We start from the raw sequence: 16,406 nt of genomic DNA, 5'->3' as shown, positions 1-16,406 counted from the left end.
ACTTTGACCCCGAGGAGCGACAACGTAGCACACGGCGGCTTATTGGCTCTTCTCGTAAACAAGCTCTTAACAATAACATAATTATAAGCGATGAAATTAGAATTGATTGAAACATTTCACTTGAACTTTAAGAAAGTTAAATTAATAAATACAACTTTAACTTTTTCAACTAAAACTTGAAACAATCGCGGGTTGCGTAAAGCACTCGCTTGGACACTCCAGACATCGTACACACATTCTGAAAGTTCGCGTTAAACTGAATAACAAATTAGAAATACTTAAATGAAATGGCGAAAATAAATAAAAGCGTAAATAGGGCATACCTCACAATTCTAGTTTATTGATACTTTATTTACCATTACTAACCAACAATCTACACAAGGCATTAAAAACTAGTAGTTTTCTGTTATTCGAATGTGTTAATATTTTTAACAATTAATGAATGGATAAGCTTTGTGAAAAAATAGTTTATTTTTGTAAGTTCAATACTTACGAAACCACTGTTTTCTGAGTGATTTCCTGAGCAGCGAACAATTAATGGGAGGCTCCTTTGCACAGGATGCCGGCTAGATTATGGATACCACAACGGCGCCTATTTCTGCCGTGAAGCAGTAATGTGTTAGCATTACTGTGTTTCGGTCTGAAGGGCGCTGTAGCTAGTGAAATTATTGGGCAAATGAGACCTAACTTCTTATGTCTCAAGGTGACGAGCGCAGTTGTAGTGCCGCTCAGAATTTTTGGGGTTTTTCAAGAATCCTGAGCAGTACTGCATTGTAATGGGCAGGGCGTATCCATTACCATCAGCTGTGCGCCCTGCTCGTCTCATCCCTTATTTTGATTAAATAAAGTAAGTTGGTACGATTTTTGATAGGTTGCTTTCAATTTACAAACAAGTAATAAATTGTTATTGTTTAGTTCTTCCTTATTCACAATCATTATCTCTAAACTATAATTATAAAAATTATAATTTATAAACAAAAATTCTGAAGCTGCTTAGTTTTAAATAGGTGTAGTATTCTTACAATAATCATTACAAAACAATTTCAAAATAGACTTAAACAGCTAATTATCGATACAATATGTGAAGAGTACAGGGGAAAAACAAGGAATGTCAGTAAAAAATAAAAAATGAACTAATAATGCCATCTAGCGGCATTTGTGTGTACCCAAACCTCAGCAAAAAATTTAGAAACAACAATCGTCGATGTCACAGTTACAGCCAAATAATTGCTTGTTTGTACTTGTCAAGAATCGTGTACGTCCGCGCGCGAAAATGCAAAAATAGGGAATGTCAACTTTGACAGCCCAGACGTCGGGCGGGCCGGGCGCCATTGACTGAAGTCAGACGCATGGCGCGGAATATTTGATGGTTTTGTGTGTAGAAGTAGAGAGTACTTATGTTCCTTGCTTCACAAAGTTCAAAATCATTAGATAATGTCGAGTAGCAGTCACGAGAACACGCGAGTAAAATCGCCAGAACGAAAGAAATTGTGTAAAGGTCGCATAAGATGTAAAAGTATGATGACCTCCAAGTACTGAAGAAATTTTGTTCAAAAGAAGCTCAAGTTTTGTTTACTAATCTCCCACATTTAACCATAAGAAGATAGAGGATTTTTATCAAGAACATTTTGTGATCAAAAATTAGCAACAACAGTGAATGTCATTGACCATCATTGTACTTGCACTTTTCTGTGTGACTCTTTTAAAAATTAATAAAACTATCTAAGAATTTCTTGTTTTATTTTACTTTTTTTTAGTTTAGTATTGAATCATATAATAATCCTGATAAAATGGAAATAAAAAAATTGTTTTAAACAATTTAGACATTAAAATATAGACTTTCATTAGTTTTATTTTGAGTCAATTGTTAGTTAATTTACATAAATTAACTAACAATTGACATTCATTGTTTTTCCCCTGTAGTCTTCATGTCCTTCCCTACGCTTGTCCTACCCTTGAATAACGCCGCAGTCTAAGAGACACCGCCGGCACGTATATCTCTTTGACGGCCGCGGGCCGCGCAATTCAAAGATAGCTAAGTAAAGCGGCAACGCCGCTTATATTGAAATATGAAAGTTCATTGACTCATTGACCCAGTAACACAAATATTACAGGACATTTAAATTTGTTCAAAATGAAAAGTCTACTTTTTGACAAAACCACTGCACGGATTTCGTTAATTTTTGGTACATCGTCAGCTAATATGCTAACAAGTACTGAATAAGCACATTGTATAAAGTATGTAATTTTGTTTGTATTACTCATGCGGTAAATGTAAGTATCATGCGGTTGAAAAAGAGCCGTTTGCCCATGCTAAAATTACGCGTTACTAATTTAATAAATAAAATTATAATTTATGTTACAAAAGTTTAAAAACGAATATGGAGTCGGAAATAATACATAAATAGTCGCATTCGTAATATAATGTACTATTTCCTTAAAACTTTGTTAACTGCACACATACCTATTACTTACAATGACTGTTTTTATGTTCTCGAACTATTCAACTCACCTTCAGATGTTTTTACTTCAATAAGCCAATGAAATTAATATTATTTTAATCAATAGCTGTAGTAAGTAAATATTTATTCTGAACAAAGTACTGCGCCTGTCCAATAAAAAAATTTCATAAGGATGTAAGGATGTTTATCAAATCCAATAGAAATTAATGTTAAGCCACATTTTGGTAGATTTGAGAAAAGAGCGGAAGTATTGGGTGACCTAATGGGCGCCAATCATCCAATCAAAACTCACAAAAAAACGAAACACAATTATTCCCATTTTTGGTCACAAGTTACTTCGTCCTTAAAGTATCTTCGTCTTTTAAATTACGCTGCTGAAAAATTTATAAATAATCCAACAATAGTTGTATTTTCATCAACACAAATTTAATCGAATATGATTTTTTTAATGAAAATACGGGACGAGACGAGCAGGACGTTGAGCTGATGGTAATTGATAAGCCCTGCCCATTACAATGCAGTGCCGCTCAGGTTTCTCGGAAATTCCGAAAATTCTGAATGGCACTACAATTGCGCTCGTCACCTTTAGATGTTAAGTATCATTTGCCCAGTATTTTTTTTTTTTTATGGAATAGGAGGACAAACGAGCGTACGGGTCACCTGGTGTTAAGTGATCACCGCCGCCCACATTCTCTTGCAACACCAGAGGAATCACAAGAGCGTTGCCGGCCTTTAAGGAAGGTGTACGCGCTTTTTTGAAGGTACCCATGTCGTATCGTCCCCGAAACACCGCACAAGGGAGCTCATTCCACAGCTTTGTAGTACGAGGGAGAAAGCTTCTTGAAAACAGCTAAACTAAACTTCTACTTCTAACCTATTTCACTAGCTACGGCGCCCTTCAGACCGAAACACAATAATGCTTACATAATTCTGTTTCACGGCAAAATAGGCGCCGTTGCAGTACCCATAATCTAGCCGGCATTTTGTGTAAATTAGCCTCCCAAAGAATTGATATAATTTGAATGTGTTGCAAAACAGCAACCTACCAAGAGATGGAATACACTAAAATACATTTTCACTTCACATTTAAAAATATATCAACGATATAATCACAACATAATATAGACGACACAAAATGTCAATCGAATTGTAGATGTGTAGGAAACACGAAGTGGCCGTATTTAACGCTCGAGTTTATCTCATTTACATACAAAATTACTAGTTGAGTTTTTTATTTTGCAGCTGGTTCTTTGCAAACTTTCTGATTCCCATTCTGTTGTTATTGGTAAGCTTGTAACAAGAAGAAATTGATTAATTATTTAATTTACAATAGATACGGTATTGGCCTGAAAATGTTTAATCATTGAAACCCACGAAAAACTGACCTGAATCTTTCTTAAAAATTGAAATCGACGAAAAAACGTCAGATACACCAATAGCTAAAGCCAATGAAACCTTTGTAGTTGGGATAACATAGATTTTTACGTTAATCTGATTTTATTACGACAGAGAAGCCAGTAAAGTACTCGTATCGTGGCAAACCTCGGTTTCTACGCACATTCCGTACCTACTGTTGCATCACCTTTGGGGGACGAGCGTGATTGATTTTGGGAGGAAAACACATCCCATAATTTTCCATTTATGTTATTAACTACTAGCTGACCTGACAGACGTTGTTCTGTTCATAATAAATAAATAAAAAAAATGAGTGCGTACAAAGTACACATATCAGAAGTGAAACTTCTTTGGTAAACTAATTTTTAAATCTCGTTTATATTTATACTATTCTGATACAACGCTAGTAGGGAAGATGTTCTTCTTACTAGCGGCGCTATGTGCTTCATACTACGTTCGCCCTTTCTTACTCTCTCAATCGCTTTCTTGGACAAAAACGTCCCACTTTTTCGTGTGACTTTATTGCGTTTCATTCGTAAAAATTTTACCCTCATGCGCGCGATGAAATTTCACTTCAAAACTGTTTTTTTATGAATTTGACAACAATATTTCATAACATCAAGAATTATTTCATAAAATATGCCCCCTGTTGTTATAATGAAATTGTTTCAGAGCAGAACTGCGTCAAACCGTGCGTCAAAAATTCTCTCATAGAAAATATGTCCATACCAAACAAATATTGGAAATAAAAATAATTGTGGGTTCCAAACGAAATATTAACTATCCTTTCCCTCAAGTTTACTAAACTGCACTCCATTAAGTAATCCCATTTAAAATCCGTTCATTCGTTTAGAAACATCAGGCAGCTGGATTTATATAGGTATTATTAACTATATTGTTATGTAATAATGTATACGGAAGCTGTGAGATATTCAAAATTTAGTAGAAACAATAATTATAAAATCTTCTATTAGTTTTGATATAAACAACTTGTAATATAAGCACGGAGGAAGTATCGCTATAGGTATAATAATAAAAGCAATTTCCTAGTAAGTCAGGGTTACAACTTAATTTGTAGCAGATTTTTTTAATGGGAAGTAAAACAAGAATGACGACCATAATAATATGATCACCCGAATGGTTGTTGTTCAGTCACTTCTAGGTCGATAGTACGTGCAATTACATGTTGTTGAAGGTCTTAATTTAGAAAGAAGAAAGAAATAAAAATATTTATTTCACCAAACATTCACAGATACACTTAATATAAAAGATAAAAGTACAAAACAAACCAAAAATTAACGTATTTATATACGTAGTAATTGATTTTTTTTAATTATATTTATTAAAAAAAAACAAATTTTACATTGCGGTTTCAAAGCAATAAAAACCACTGAGGTTTGTACAATTGCTAAATTAAGTCTACACCAACAGATTTAAATTAATAAAAGAAAAATAGTTCACAATCGTTAGAAACTTAGCTATACATTATAATTTTACAAATAAAAGTAAAAGTTCTTGATACAATTAATAGTTGAGCACGATAAATTGATCGGTGGTCAGTCAAGTCTTAAAAAGTATTTTTTTAAATTTTGTTTTAAATTAGTCTCAGTCAACGAGTCAGTCAAGTCACGTGGCAGTTTATTAATCAGTCTAGGTACTATGTAAGCTGTTGTTCTTTCACCGAACGCATTGGATGCCCGAGGCATGTGCATTTTATATTGGAGAGTTCCTGTGCAGTGCAGGAAATGGGTCATCTTCTCAGGATTATCTGTGACACGGCCGTGGCTATGAAACAGCGCTGATTTTCAGCGTTTCTTTTGTAGGTGTGTGTAGTAGGTCATCACGGTACAAGTTGGTATTTTCAGTCGAGGCGGCTGTTTTAATAGTTTCTACCTTTTTAATTCGAAAAATCTATTCGTTGCAATGTCTCTTGTGATACACTAAGCAGGGCCTACTACCCATTCTTGTTTCATGATAACTGTATCGTATCAAACGTTCATATTAAACATTACGATCATATACCAGTATCAGATTTATTTGGATAGGATGCAGGATAGATTGAGAGACCTATATAGACTACATGCTATTCCAAAACTCGTACGTCTGGCCTCGTCTGTCATTAATAACTTTGATAATACTGCTATGTGTTGGTTTTCTGCTGTGAAGCATTATAATGTTTTGATTTAAAGGGCGCCATAGTTAGTTTCATTACTAAGCTAAACATTAGCATAATTGGTAACATATCATGTCTCATAGTAACGAGCGCATTGGCGATGCCGCTCACAGTTTTGGATTATGTCAAGAATTCTGAGCGGCACTGCACTGCAATTCAAATTCAAATATTTTTATTCAAAATAGGATTCAGAATCACTTATTGAACGTCAAAAACTACCACCTATTCAAAAAAGACTACCTCAGACCTGAGAAGAATGGGCGCAAGAAACTCGGCTCGCTTTTATGTGATATCGTACAATAAAATTTATAATTAAAGAGCCTGAGGGTGTTCGCTTCTTTCCAGTCTGTGGTGTCATTAAGAAAATCTTTTATGCTATAGCCTATAACCTTTCCCACACAAACGTTTTTTAACAATTCTTTTAAATTTTGTAAGCTATTTGTTTTGTACATTTTCTGGGACATCATATTGTAGAAGCATGATGGGGAGGGCGTATTACTTACCATCTCGTAAACGACTCAGTGGTCTCGTCTCTTTATCTCATAAAATATATCAGCACTTGGATATTTACCCGTCTGATTCAAAAGAGAGGTCATCGTGTTTCTCCCCTGACTTGTGCCCTTTAAAAGCAGTAAGGCTCGCATAATATCTCCCTTGGTCGACGTAGAACGTCTTCCTTCCTACAAATTATCATTGAGAGTTCTTCGATCATGTTTAATTTCCTTAAACTAATGATGTATTGTGGTATAAGATTTGGAGTCATAAAGCCAATAAATCAACACATATGTTAAGATTCAAGATTCAAGGGGGAGTGATAATATATATCTGGTAAAAAAAACATCCGATGCATGGCACGCTGTTTTTAAATTGTCACCAAGTCTATTGGAATTATTTTGTTTTGCGCAACCGCTAGTACACGTGTCATCACGCCATCCCTGGCCAATGTTGGTATGCAACGTGCAAAAATAAATTAGAAAATAGATCGGATATTTTATATCGTCTAATTAAATACGAAATTGCCCACCAAACTATGGTTGCATAACAGCACAGCGTCGCTGCTCTCGTGCATTGAAAGCAATATTTAATACCGCGGAGTTCTCGAGTCGGCTAATTAAAAATTTATCACTATATAACACGTTCGTGGCCAGTCACTTCCTCATACTTCCACTGGGCTGAGACAATGTGAAGTTGCAAACATTGATTGGATGAGTCATAAAACAATGGTAGTATAATCGACAGCCGAACCCAGATGCACGAGTTTTGGAATAGCATGTCGTCCATCGGCCGTTTTCAATAACCTATCTATCCTTAGTTTGACTTACTAGAGGTAAGATAAATCTATAATGACAAGATCTTATCTATCTACAATTATGTCCAATGCTATCTGTCAATAGGTTATTGAAATGGAAGTAAGCGTAAAAGGACTGATTTTTCTACGTCTAGTAAGTTAAACTAAGGATAGATAGGTTATTGAAAACAGCCGTAAACGGTGACAGCATTGTATCCGTAACTAGAGATACGTTATTGAGAACGGCCGTATATAGGTCTCTTAAAATTCAATGATAAGCTGGAACCAGGGTGTGAACATATTGATAACCATCTTTATAGTTGTGCTAACTTGTAAAGTGTGTTAATATATTTTTTCTACCGTGACGTGTCAGAGTTGATAAACAGTTAAAATTTCTTAAAATTACGTAACAAAACCTGAACGTATATCGTTGAATTTTTAAGATCTTTGAGCAGGAATTTCAAACAAATTCAAAGTCTTATCACCTCTTGCTTTCAGCCTTATTATACTCGCACCATGTCTTAGGGACTACGCGCACTTATTCAGCTCCATTCGCGTTTCGCTGAACGATTTTGGTCACACTTATACAGCTCTGCTTCTATCAGCCGCGTACGGCGTCGTAAGAATGAGACTTTAAATCACGTCTGCACTCTTTAATCTTTGCGTGCATAATGATTACGTCAAATCAATGCAGGAACAATACAGGTCGCAACTTGTCGACAAGGAGTCGCGAACGTGAAGAGCTGTTCCGCCGCATTCGACGGCGAACAGCGCTGTACGCGGCCGAACGCTCTCTATAGCATTCGTATAATAAAAACACATTAATTCTCATTTTATGCTGGTTTGCCGCGAAAGCAGAATGGACGCGGAAAGCTGTATCGACGCGTACACGTCTCCATACAAAATTGTTGTTTTCTATGGACAAAAGCTGAAAAGAGCTGAATAAGTGCGCGTAGACCCTTAAGGTATAAATGGCATTGATTTTCTCAAAATTGATTCCTTTAGAATTCTTTTTGATGTCATTTCTAATATTCTAGATACTACTACCGCTTAGGAAACAAATAGCGCTTTGAAACAGAAGATGTGGCAGAAGAAACTCTCCCAGCATTCTTTTTTTTTGCGCTCTTTACAATAAAAATATACACTATTGTACAGTCATTTCTATCGCTATAAAACAATCATAATCTAGTCCCAGGCTGTCCGATCAGATTAGATATTCAGCTGTGGAGTAGTAAGATTTACGACAGATATTTTTTATAATACATTTCAATTTATTTATAGATAATGCCTGAACAGTGCAGGGGTTGGGACTTTATTATAAAAGTGTATTAATTTACCCTTAAACCTATTATTTATCTTATGAAGCCTACTAGAATAAGTTACAAGCAATCCTTTATTTCTTGTGTTATAATAATGAAAATCACTGTTAAGAGCAAAAAAAATGAAAAAAATACTAATCGACTAATATTTATTTTTTATCTTTGCCCGATTAGAATGGTAATTTATTTGCGATTTTATCGATTTATAACACATGCTCTTATTTGCATAAAATATCTCCTATATATAAAAATGTATTGCTGTTCGTTAGTCTCGCTAAAACTCGTGAATGAATTATTTATGGAAGCCCAGGGAAGGTTTAAAAGGATATGAATATATATTTGAATAAATATGAAAGTGTTCGGAATTTTGTTTTTCCTTTGATGTGTCCCCCGTCGTCCGATGTTTGTTTTGTATAGTCATATTATTTTCTATGAGAGAATTTATTGACGCATGGTTTGACAGTTCTGCTGTAAAACAATTTCATTACAACAACAGGGAGCATATTTTACGAAATAATTCTTGATGTTATGATAATATATAAATGACAAATTAAGAAAAAACATTATTTTATTTATTATATACAGAACAACGTCTGGGAACAAGGTCAGCTAGTATATTGTATTAATAGCTTTTGCCAGCGACTGCGTTCGCGTTAATATTTTCATATGTTGACCACAAAATCATGTTGTACTTTGTGAATAACAAAGACGAAACCGTTTATTAGGGTTCCGTAGGCAAATGGCAAAAAACGGAACCTTTATAGATTCGCTATGTCTGTCTGTCTGTCCGTGTATGTCACAGCCAGTTTTTTCCAAAACTATAAGAACTATACTGTTGAAACTTGGTTAGTAGATGTATTCTGTGAACCGCATTAACAATTTCACACAGAAATAGAAAAAAAAAACAGTAAATTTTGGTGGTTAGAACTGAAACTCATACTTTTTTTTGAGTGCGTATTGAGGTTTCTAATATCAATTTTTTCTAAACTGAATAGTTTGCGAGAAAGACACTTCCAAAGTGGTAAAATGTGTATGTAACTTCTAAAATAAGAGAATGATACAACTAAAAAAATTATATGATGTACATTATCATGCAAACTTCCACCGAAAATTGGTTTAAACGAGATCTAGTAAGTAGTTTATTTTTAATACGTATAAATGATGAGAGCTCATTTGGACTGTGTGATTTTGATCACAGATTTTTTGCCTTTTCCATTTAAATAATTTAATATCATTTTCCTTTCTATATAACTTCTATATTATTTTACTTGCTGAAGGGTTCCTTGAAGAATGACGCATCAAATATATAAGGCAAGTGTGTGTGGGCAAGTCGGTCGCGGGAGACCTCGTAGAACATTCTCGACCAAATTGGGGACGTTTTGAGAAAAGGAAAGGTCCGAGGCACCCGCAACCGGCGAGCATGTATGAAAAGAGTAATGAGTGTAGCGCGTGAGGTTTGTAAGGATAGAAGCAAAAGGCATTCCATTGTCTCTGCCTACCCCGACAGGAACAAGGCGTGAGTGTGTATGTATGTATTCAAATTCAAATATTTTTATTCAAAATAGGATGTGAAATCACTTATTGAAAGTCAAAAAAAACTACCACCCATTCCAAAGTGAATGCCTCAGGCCTGAGAAGAATGGGCGCAACAAACTCAGCGGGCTTTTTTTTTCATCAAAAATATGTTTTACAATTAAAGTAACATTTACAAAGTAACATTATACAATTAGACTTATTATTTAATAGCCTGAGGGCGGTCACTCCATTCCCAATCTGTGGTATCATTAAGAAAGTCATTTATGTTATAGTAACCTTTACCACACAAACGTTTTTTAACAATTCTTTTGAATAACGTAACACCTTTTTTTTTAACATTTTCTAGGATCTTGTTATAAAAGCATATACGTCGCCCCACAAAAGACTTACTAACTCGACTAAGCCGAGTAGTAGGCATCATCAGTTTATGTCTGTTCCTGGTGTTAACATTATGGTTATGAGAGTTTCTGGCAAATTCACTTATGTGCCTATGACCATACATTACATTATCAAGAATATATTGAGAAGCAACAGTCAAGATGTTTTGCTCTCAATGATTCTCTAGGACCTAGGTTATAAATAGCGCGAATAGCCCTCTTGTGCAGCACAAATATTGTATTAATATCAGCAGCGTTGCCCCATAGCAATATACCATAGGACATAATACTATGGAAATAACTAAAGTATATCGCCATATAGTCGCGCCGTATCTATGTCAGTTAATTGTCTAATTTTTTTAACCGCCTATGCTGCAGAACTAAGTCTGTTCGCCAATCCTTCAATATGGGGGCCCCATTGTAATTTGGAATCTAGAGTTATGCCAAGAAATATAGCATATTCCACCGGTTCTATCACCTCTCCGTTTAACAAAACATTTGTATTTACATTTTTGACATTTGGTACGGTAAATTTAATGAATTTAGTTTTCTTGCTATTTAACAATAGCGCTAAACCACCAGTACACGATGTCAGATAAAATATCGTTCACTTCGTCATACATAGCTTGGTTTCTTTTCACTTTGAAAATCAGTGAAGTGTCGTCCGCAAACAATACTACCTTATGATTTTTCTCTATAAGATTAGGAAGATCATTTATATAGATAAGGAAGAGGAACGGTCCAAGAATAGACCCTTGTGGTACCCCCATACTGAGAGGAGTCCCAGGAGATCTCCTGCCATTCACGTCGACCCTCTGAATTCTATTGTTTACATATGAAGTCAGAAGATCGAGCGAAGTTCCTTTTATGCCATAGTGGTATGCTGTAGTATGCTGAAGGGTTCCCCTTCATGGGCGAGTCCGACTTGCACTTGGCCGCTTTTTTTATATTGGGATATAAAGTAGCCTACGTCATTCTAGATAATCATATGTTGCCACGGGGATACGAGTTAAAAATGTGATTCGACACAAAATCAATAATATTATGTATTTGACAAAGAACATTAGCATACGCTATTGTTTACGATTTGAACTTTGTACCATCGTATGTTGTAATCCGAACCACGGATTGTTCTAGAATTGCGGCCGCAATGTGTATAATACTTAATGTAATAAACATTTTTAATTCTTATAAAGTGTTCAAGAAGTTGTTATCTTCCACGTACTACAAAGCTGTGGAATGAACATCCTTGTGCGGTTTTTCCGGGAAGATACGACCTTCAAAAAAAGCGCGCACACCTTCCTTAAAGGCCGGCAACGCTCCTGTGATTTCTCTGGTGTTGCAAGACAATGTGGGCGGCGATGATCACGTAACACGAGGTGCGCTCGTAAGGCCTCCTTTTCCATAAAAAAAAACGTATCTTAGAATGCTGCGTTGGAGACCACATATTCTTCAACCGCTTCTGACATTCATCAACATTTTGTATTGCGTCTGAAGAAGTAATTATTTTGTGGTCGGTGTCTCGAGCCGTGCGTTATCTTGAAGCAATAATGGCGAAGGAAGGAAGGTACTGTTGACGAGTGGTTGCTGTCTCGCATCATTATGTGTTTATGAATTTTTGACAAAATTGAAACATACTAGCTGATTGTAAATCGATTCGTATTACCAATAAATATTTTTTGTTTGTCGGGTTTTTATCAGAGAAATACATTCTTATTACTTCCAAGATAAATAGAATACCTTTGTCTGACCTCGGTTATACCTACTGTAACAATGGCAAATGTATAATGGTCAATATTTTATTATGCATTCTTAGGTTAGCTATCTACGTATTACATAACGGCCGTTTTCAATAACGTATCTCTAGTTACGGATACATTGCTGTCACCGTTTAATGACAAGACCTTATCTATCCATAATTATTTCTTGTATAGTTATAGTCCAATGCTTTATGCCGATAGGTTATTGAAATGTAAGTGAGCTTAAAAGGATAGATTCTTCTACCTCTAGTAAGTTAAACTAAGGATAGATAGCTTGTTGAAAACTGCCGTAAGTCAAAGAGAAACCTACAGAAGTCGCCTCCGATAATAATTTGTTCCAATTCGCTCCTTGATCGCCGAATATTTTTGAATGTTATTTAATTATTATAATAAGAAACACAATATTTTTATATGCCCCTTTTTATTGTTATAAAAATGTAAGAATATTTGATTTGTATTAAAAACATTGTTATTTAAAGGAAATTTACAAATTATGTACAGTACTTTTTATCATAAGAACATTTTTGTTAGCGTCATATTATAGCGAATTTTAAGAAACTAGCTGTTTCCCGCGACTTCGTCCGCGTAAAAACTTTATTTCTTAAAATTTTATTAACTTTATATTAAATGAAGATAGCGCCATATTTTATCAATTTATATAAAAATAATCTGATAGATAGTTAACAACTGTAAGTAATCTAACCTACTATAGTTAGTTAAAATTATTTTTATTTTTTTTTCTCCTGTGAAAGTTGGTTTAGTTATTCATTTTAAACTATTATTATCAAAGGAATAATAAAATTGTTGATGTAAATTTAATTCCAAGCATTTCATATTTATTCACATTTTAAACCTTCTCTGGACTTCCATCAAATATTTCAAGACCAAAATAAGCCAAATCGGTCCAGCCGTTCTCGAGTTTTAGCGAGACTAACGAACAGCAATTCATTTTTATATGTATAGATATACTTAATTTTTTGACACCAGTTTGAATTCTGATACAAAACGAAACCATGTTTCGTTAATCCCCTTTCTGAGCGGCATCGCCATTGCGCTGCCACTTTGAGACATGACATGCTAAGTCCAGTATTATTTATAAGATACATAATAGCTTTAAGTGTAAATGTATACATTTTTTTAATAAAGTCACAGCCACTGTTCAGGCATTATCTATAAATAAATTTAAATGTTTTTTAAAAAAATGGCTCTGTCGTAAATCCTACTACTCCACAGCTGAATATCTAAGTGATCGGACAGCTATGACTATGATTATTTTATAGCAATAGCAATGAGAGTACAATATTGTTTATTTTATTAAAAAGAGCGAAAAAAAAGAATGCTGGGAGAGTTTCTTGCGCCGTTTCTTCTCCCTCAGAGCGGCATTTGTTTCCGCAGCGGTAGCAGTATCTAGTATATTAGAAATGACATCAAAAAGAATTCTAAAGGAATCAATTTTGAGAAAATAAATGCCTTTTTATGCCTTATATTACAACTAACTCAGCGTACTTCAATCCGAAACATTAATAACGCTTGCACACGTCTTCTGCTTGACTACCCTTCTAGCGGGCAGCCTGTGCTAAGACGCCTCCCGCTGGTATACATGTGTGTTATAATAGAGTGGTGTTACTTGCAGCGTGCGCGGGCCAGCACGGCGGTAATCGTCGCCGATGTTAAGATGCGTTCCCTGCTGGCGTACTACGCGGATGCGGTGATGGCCGTCAGCCGGGGCGCCGGTTGTGCCCTGGACTGCAGTGGGCGAGGCGACTGCATGAACGGCACCTGCCTCTGCGAGATCCGGTTCTCCGGGAATGAGTGCGCCGGACCTAACCTGCCGTACCATGCCTGTGAGTAATTGAGCCCTAAGTATGGAGAAACTTTTCATCATCATCAGCCGAAAGACGTCCACTGATGGACAAATGTCTTCCCCGAAGATTTCCACGACGATCGGTCCTGCGCTGCCCCCATCTAACGTATTCCGGCGATCTTGACCAGATTGTCGGTCCATCTTGTGGGGCCTAACAATACTGCGTTTTCCGGTACGTGGTCACTGGTCGCCATCCGAGGACTGCCACTGCCACTAAGTTTCGCAATCAGAGAGATACTTTTATATCAAAACAATTGTCAGCAGTCATAAATACTGTCTATTTATTTATTTATTTTCAGTGCCTGCCCAGAATTCTGGCAAAACCAAAAAATTCTGAGCGGCACTACAATTATTGCGCTCGTCACCTTGGGACACAAGATGTTAAGTCTCATTTGCCTATTAATTCCACTAGGTACGGCGCCCTTTAGACCGAAACAATAATGCTTACACATTACTGTTTCACGGCAGTAAAAGGCGCCGTTGTGGTACCCATAATCTAGCCGGCATCTTGTGCAAAGGAGCCTCCCCTATCTACATCTAAATATCTCTTCTAAAATGAATTTTTTAAGTTTAATTTCTTACTAGCTGGTAGTTACACGCGCCTTCGTTCCTCGCGACTACTAATGATCATCGATTGTGTCGTTAAGACGTGAAACGTTACAAAATACAATAACATTCGCATATATTATATTCGATTCTATTTTCGATCAATTCTTCAAATAATAATGTATCGCATAACAACCCGATTATGAGAATTTGCAGAGAATTTAATGAAGTGTGTGCTGATTTTAAAAATATAAAGTTGTTTAAAAATACTCTTTATAGAACTTGCTAGTTTACGTAAAATAATTTAATGTTTAACTTAAATTTCGTCATAATGTAATTTCTGTTGTGTCCACTTATTATTTTTTACTGTATTTGGTGAATGATGTGTACAATTTTAATTGGATCTCAGGATCATGAAAATATGCTGTAATTGTTATTAGATGACAGTTTTATCTTGTTATCTGTTATTGTACCTACTTGTAAATAAATAAATATACAGGATGTTCCAGAACATAACGATATTCTGACATCGGGGGAAAGGTGTCAGTTACAATCAGCGTTCTACGCACAATAGTACTGAAGTACCAACGATTTTATTGAAAAATTAAAAATTTTCAACCGGGAGTGGAATTTTTGGTATTGTGACTAGAGTTTTAAATTGTTTGCAGGCCTATAATATAATTCTGTTTATAATATTAGTAAAGATAAATTAAGAGCCGACTTCACCAACATACGTTTAAATAATGAACGACTGTTTAACGTTTAAACGGCCGTTTATTAATATTGTAGTGTTCATCCTAACCATTGGTTAGTTACTTTAACCGATTGATTAACTAAAAAGTGTGTGTGTGACATGTCTGTTTCAAAATAAAAATTCAAGACGCCTTGAATTATATTTTTGAAGAAGACGTATTATATGATTTTAGTGTTTGCTTCTGTTTTCAAAAGGAAAACAACGCAATGACAAAATTATCATGCAATGGTTGTTTACATGGTTTGTTGGCAACAACATCAATGTGAATTACATTGACAGAAAGAAAATTAAGTTCACGCTACGGCAATAACTTTGACGAAACGAGCATTACAATTTGAAGTATTAATATGTTACCATTACATTTTTGAATGTAATTTGTTTAAAAACAATTATTACAGAATATAATGTTGTCATCCTTACACTCTCATCATCTGTAACGCATTCATTCAAAAACGTTGGGCTAGCAAACTGTTAGATAAAAATACATGATGAACACGAAAAAAACGTGGCTTGTTTAAACAACTGTTAACAGATCGGTTACGTAATCAACGATTATATTATTGTATTTGATGAACTCGAGATTTGTAGTCAAGAATAACCGATTAAAGTTTTATTGTAATGATGTGATACACAAAACATCTCTTTCAAATAAGGTACATATTGATTATTATTTTCGTAATTTTACAACGCGTTCTGGTCAATGACTCACCGACACTAGGTCTTATCGCCGATAACAGTAGTCGATAAATAGATGGATGTATTTAGTACCCCGTTGTTATATTAGTATTGAAAATAAACATTGTAATGTATAGTGACTAAAATTTACGATAAGTAGATAACACAGGTTTAACGGTATTTGCGTAGTTGATTACTTTAAAAAGCAAATTTATTGAAGTAGGCGTTACTTTGCGGAAATCCATAATTATACAAAT

The 16,406-nt window shown here is 35.1% G+C and overlaps 1 protein-coding gene across 2 annotated transcripts in view; it reads left to right on the top strand.

Moving 5' to 3' along the window:
• LOC126969898 (uncharacterized) overlaps nucleotides 1-16,406 on the top strand; it is a 104,029-nt gene that overhangs the window by 17,574 nt on the left and 70,049 nt on the right. For both annotated transcript variants that reach the window (XM_050815516.1, XM_050815517.1), the window contains exon 2: nucleotides 13,944-14,154. In XM_050815516.1, the coding sequence (XP_050671473.1) occupies nucleotides 13,986-14,154 (169 nt within the window). In that variant the 5' untranslated portion in view covers nucleotides 13,944-13,985. The remainder of the gene's footprint in view (nucleotides 1-13,943; nucleotides 14,155-16,406) is intronic.

The sequence above is a fragment of the Leptidea sinapis genome, chromosome 19 (genome assembly GCF_905404315.1).
Source record: "Leptidea sinapis chromosome 19, ilLepSina1.1, whole genome shotgun sequence".
Lineage (NCBI taxonomy): Eukaryota > Metazoa > Arthropoda > Insecta > Lepidoptera > Pieridae > Leptidea > Leptidea sinapis.
The sequence above is the reverse complement of the archived record's forward strand: the minus strand, read 5'-3'. Positions and strand labels throughout refer to the sequence as shown.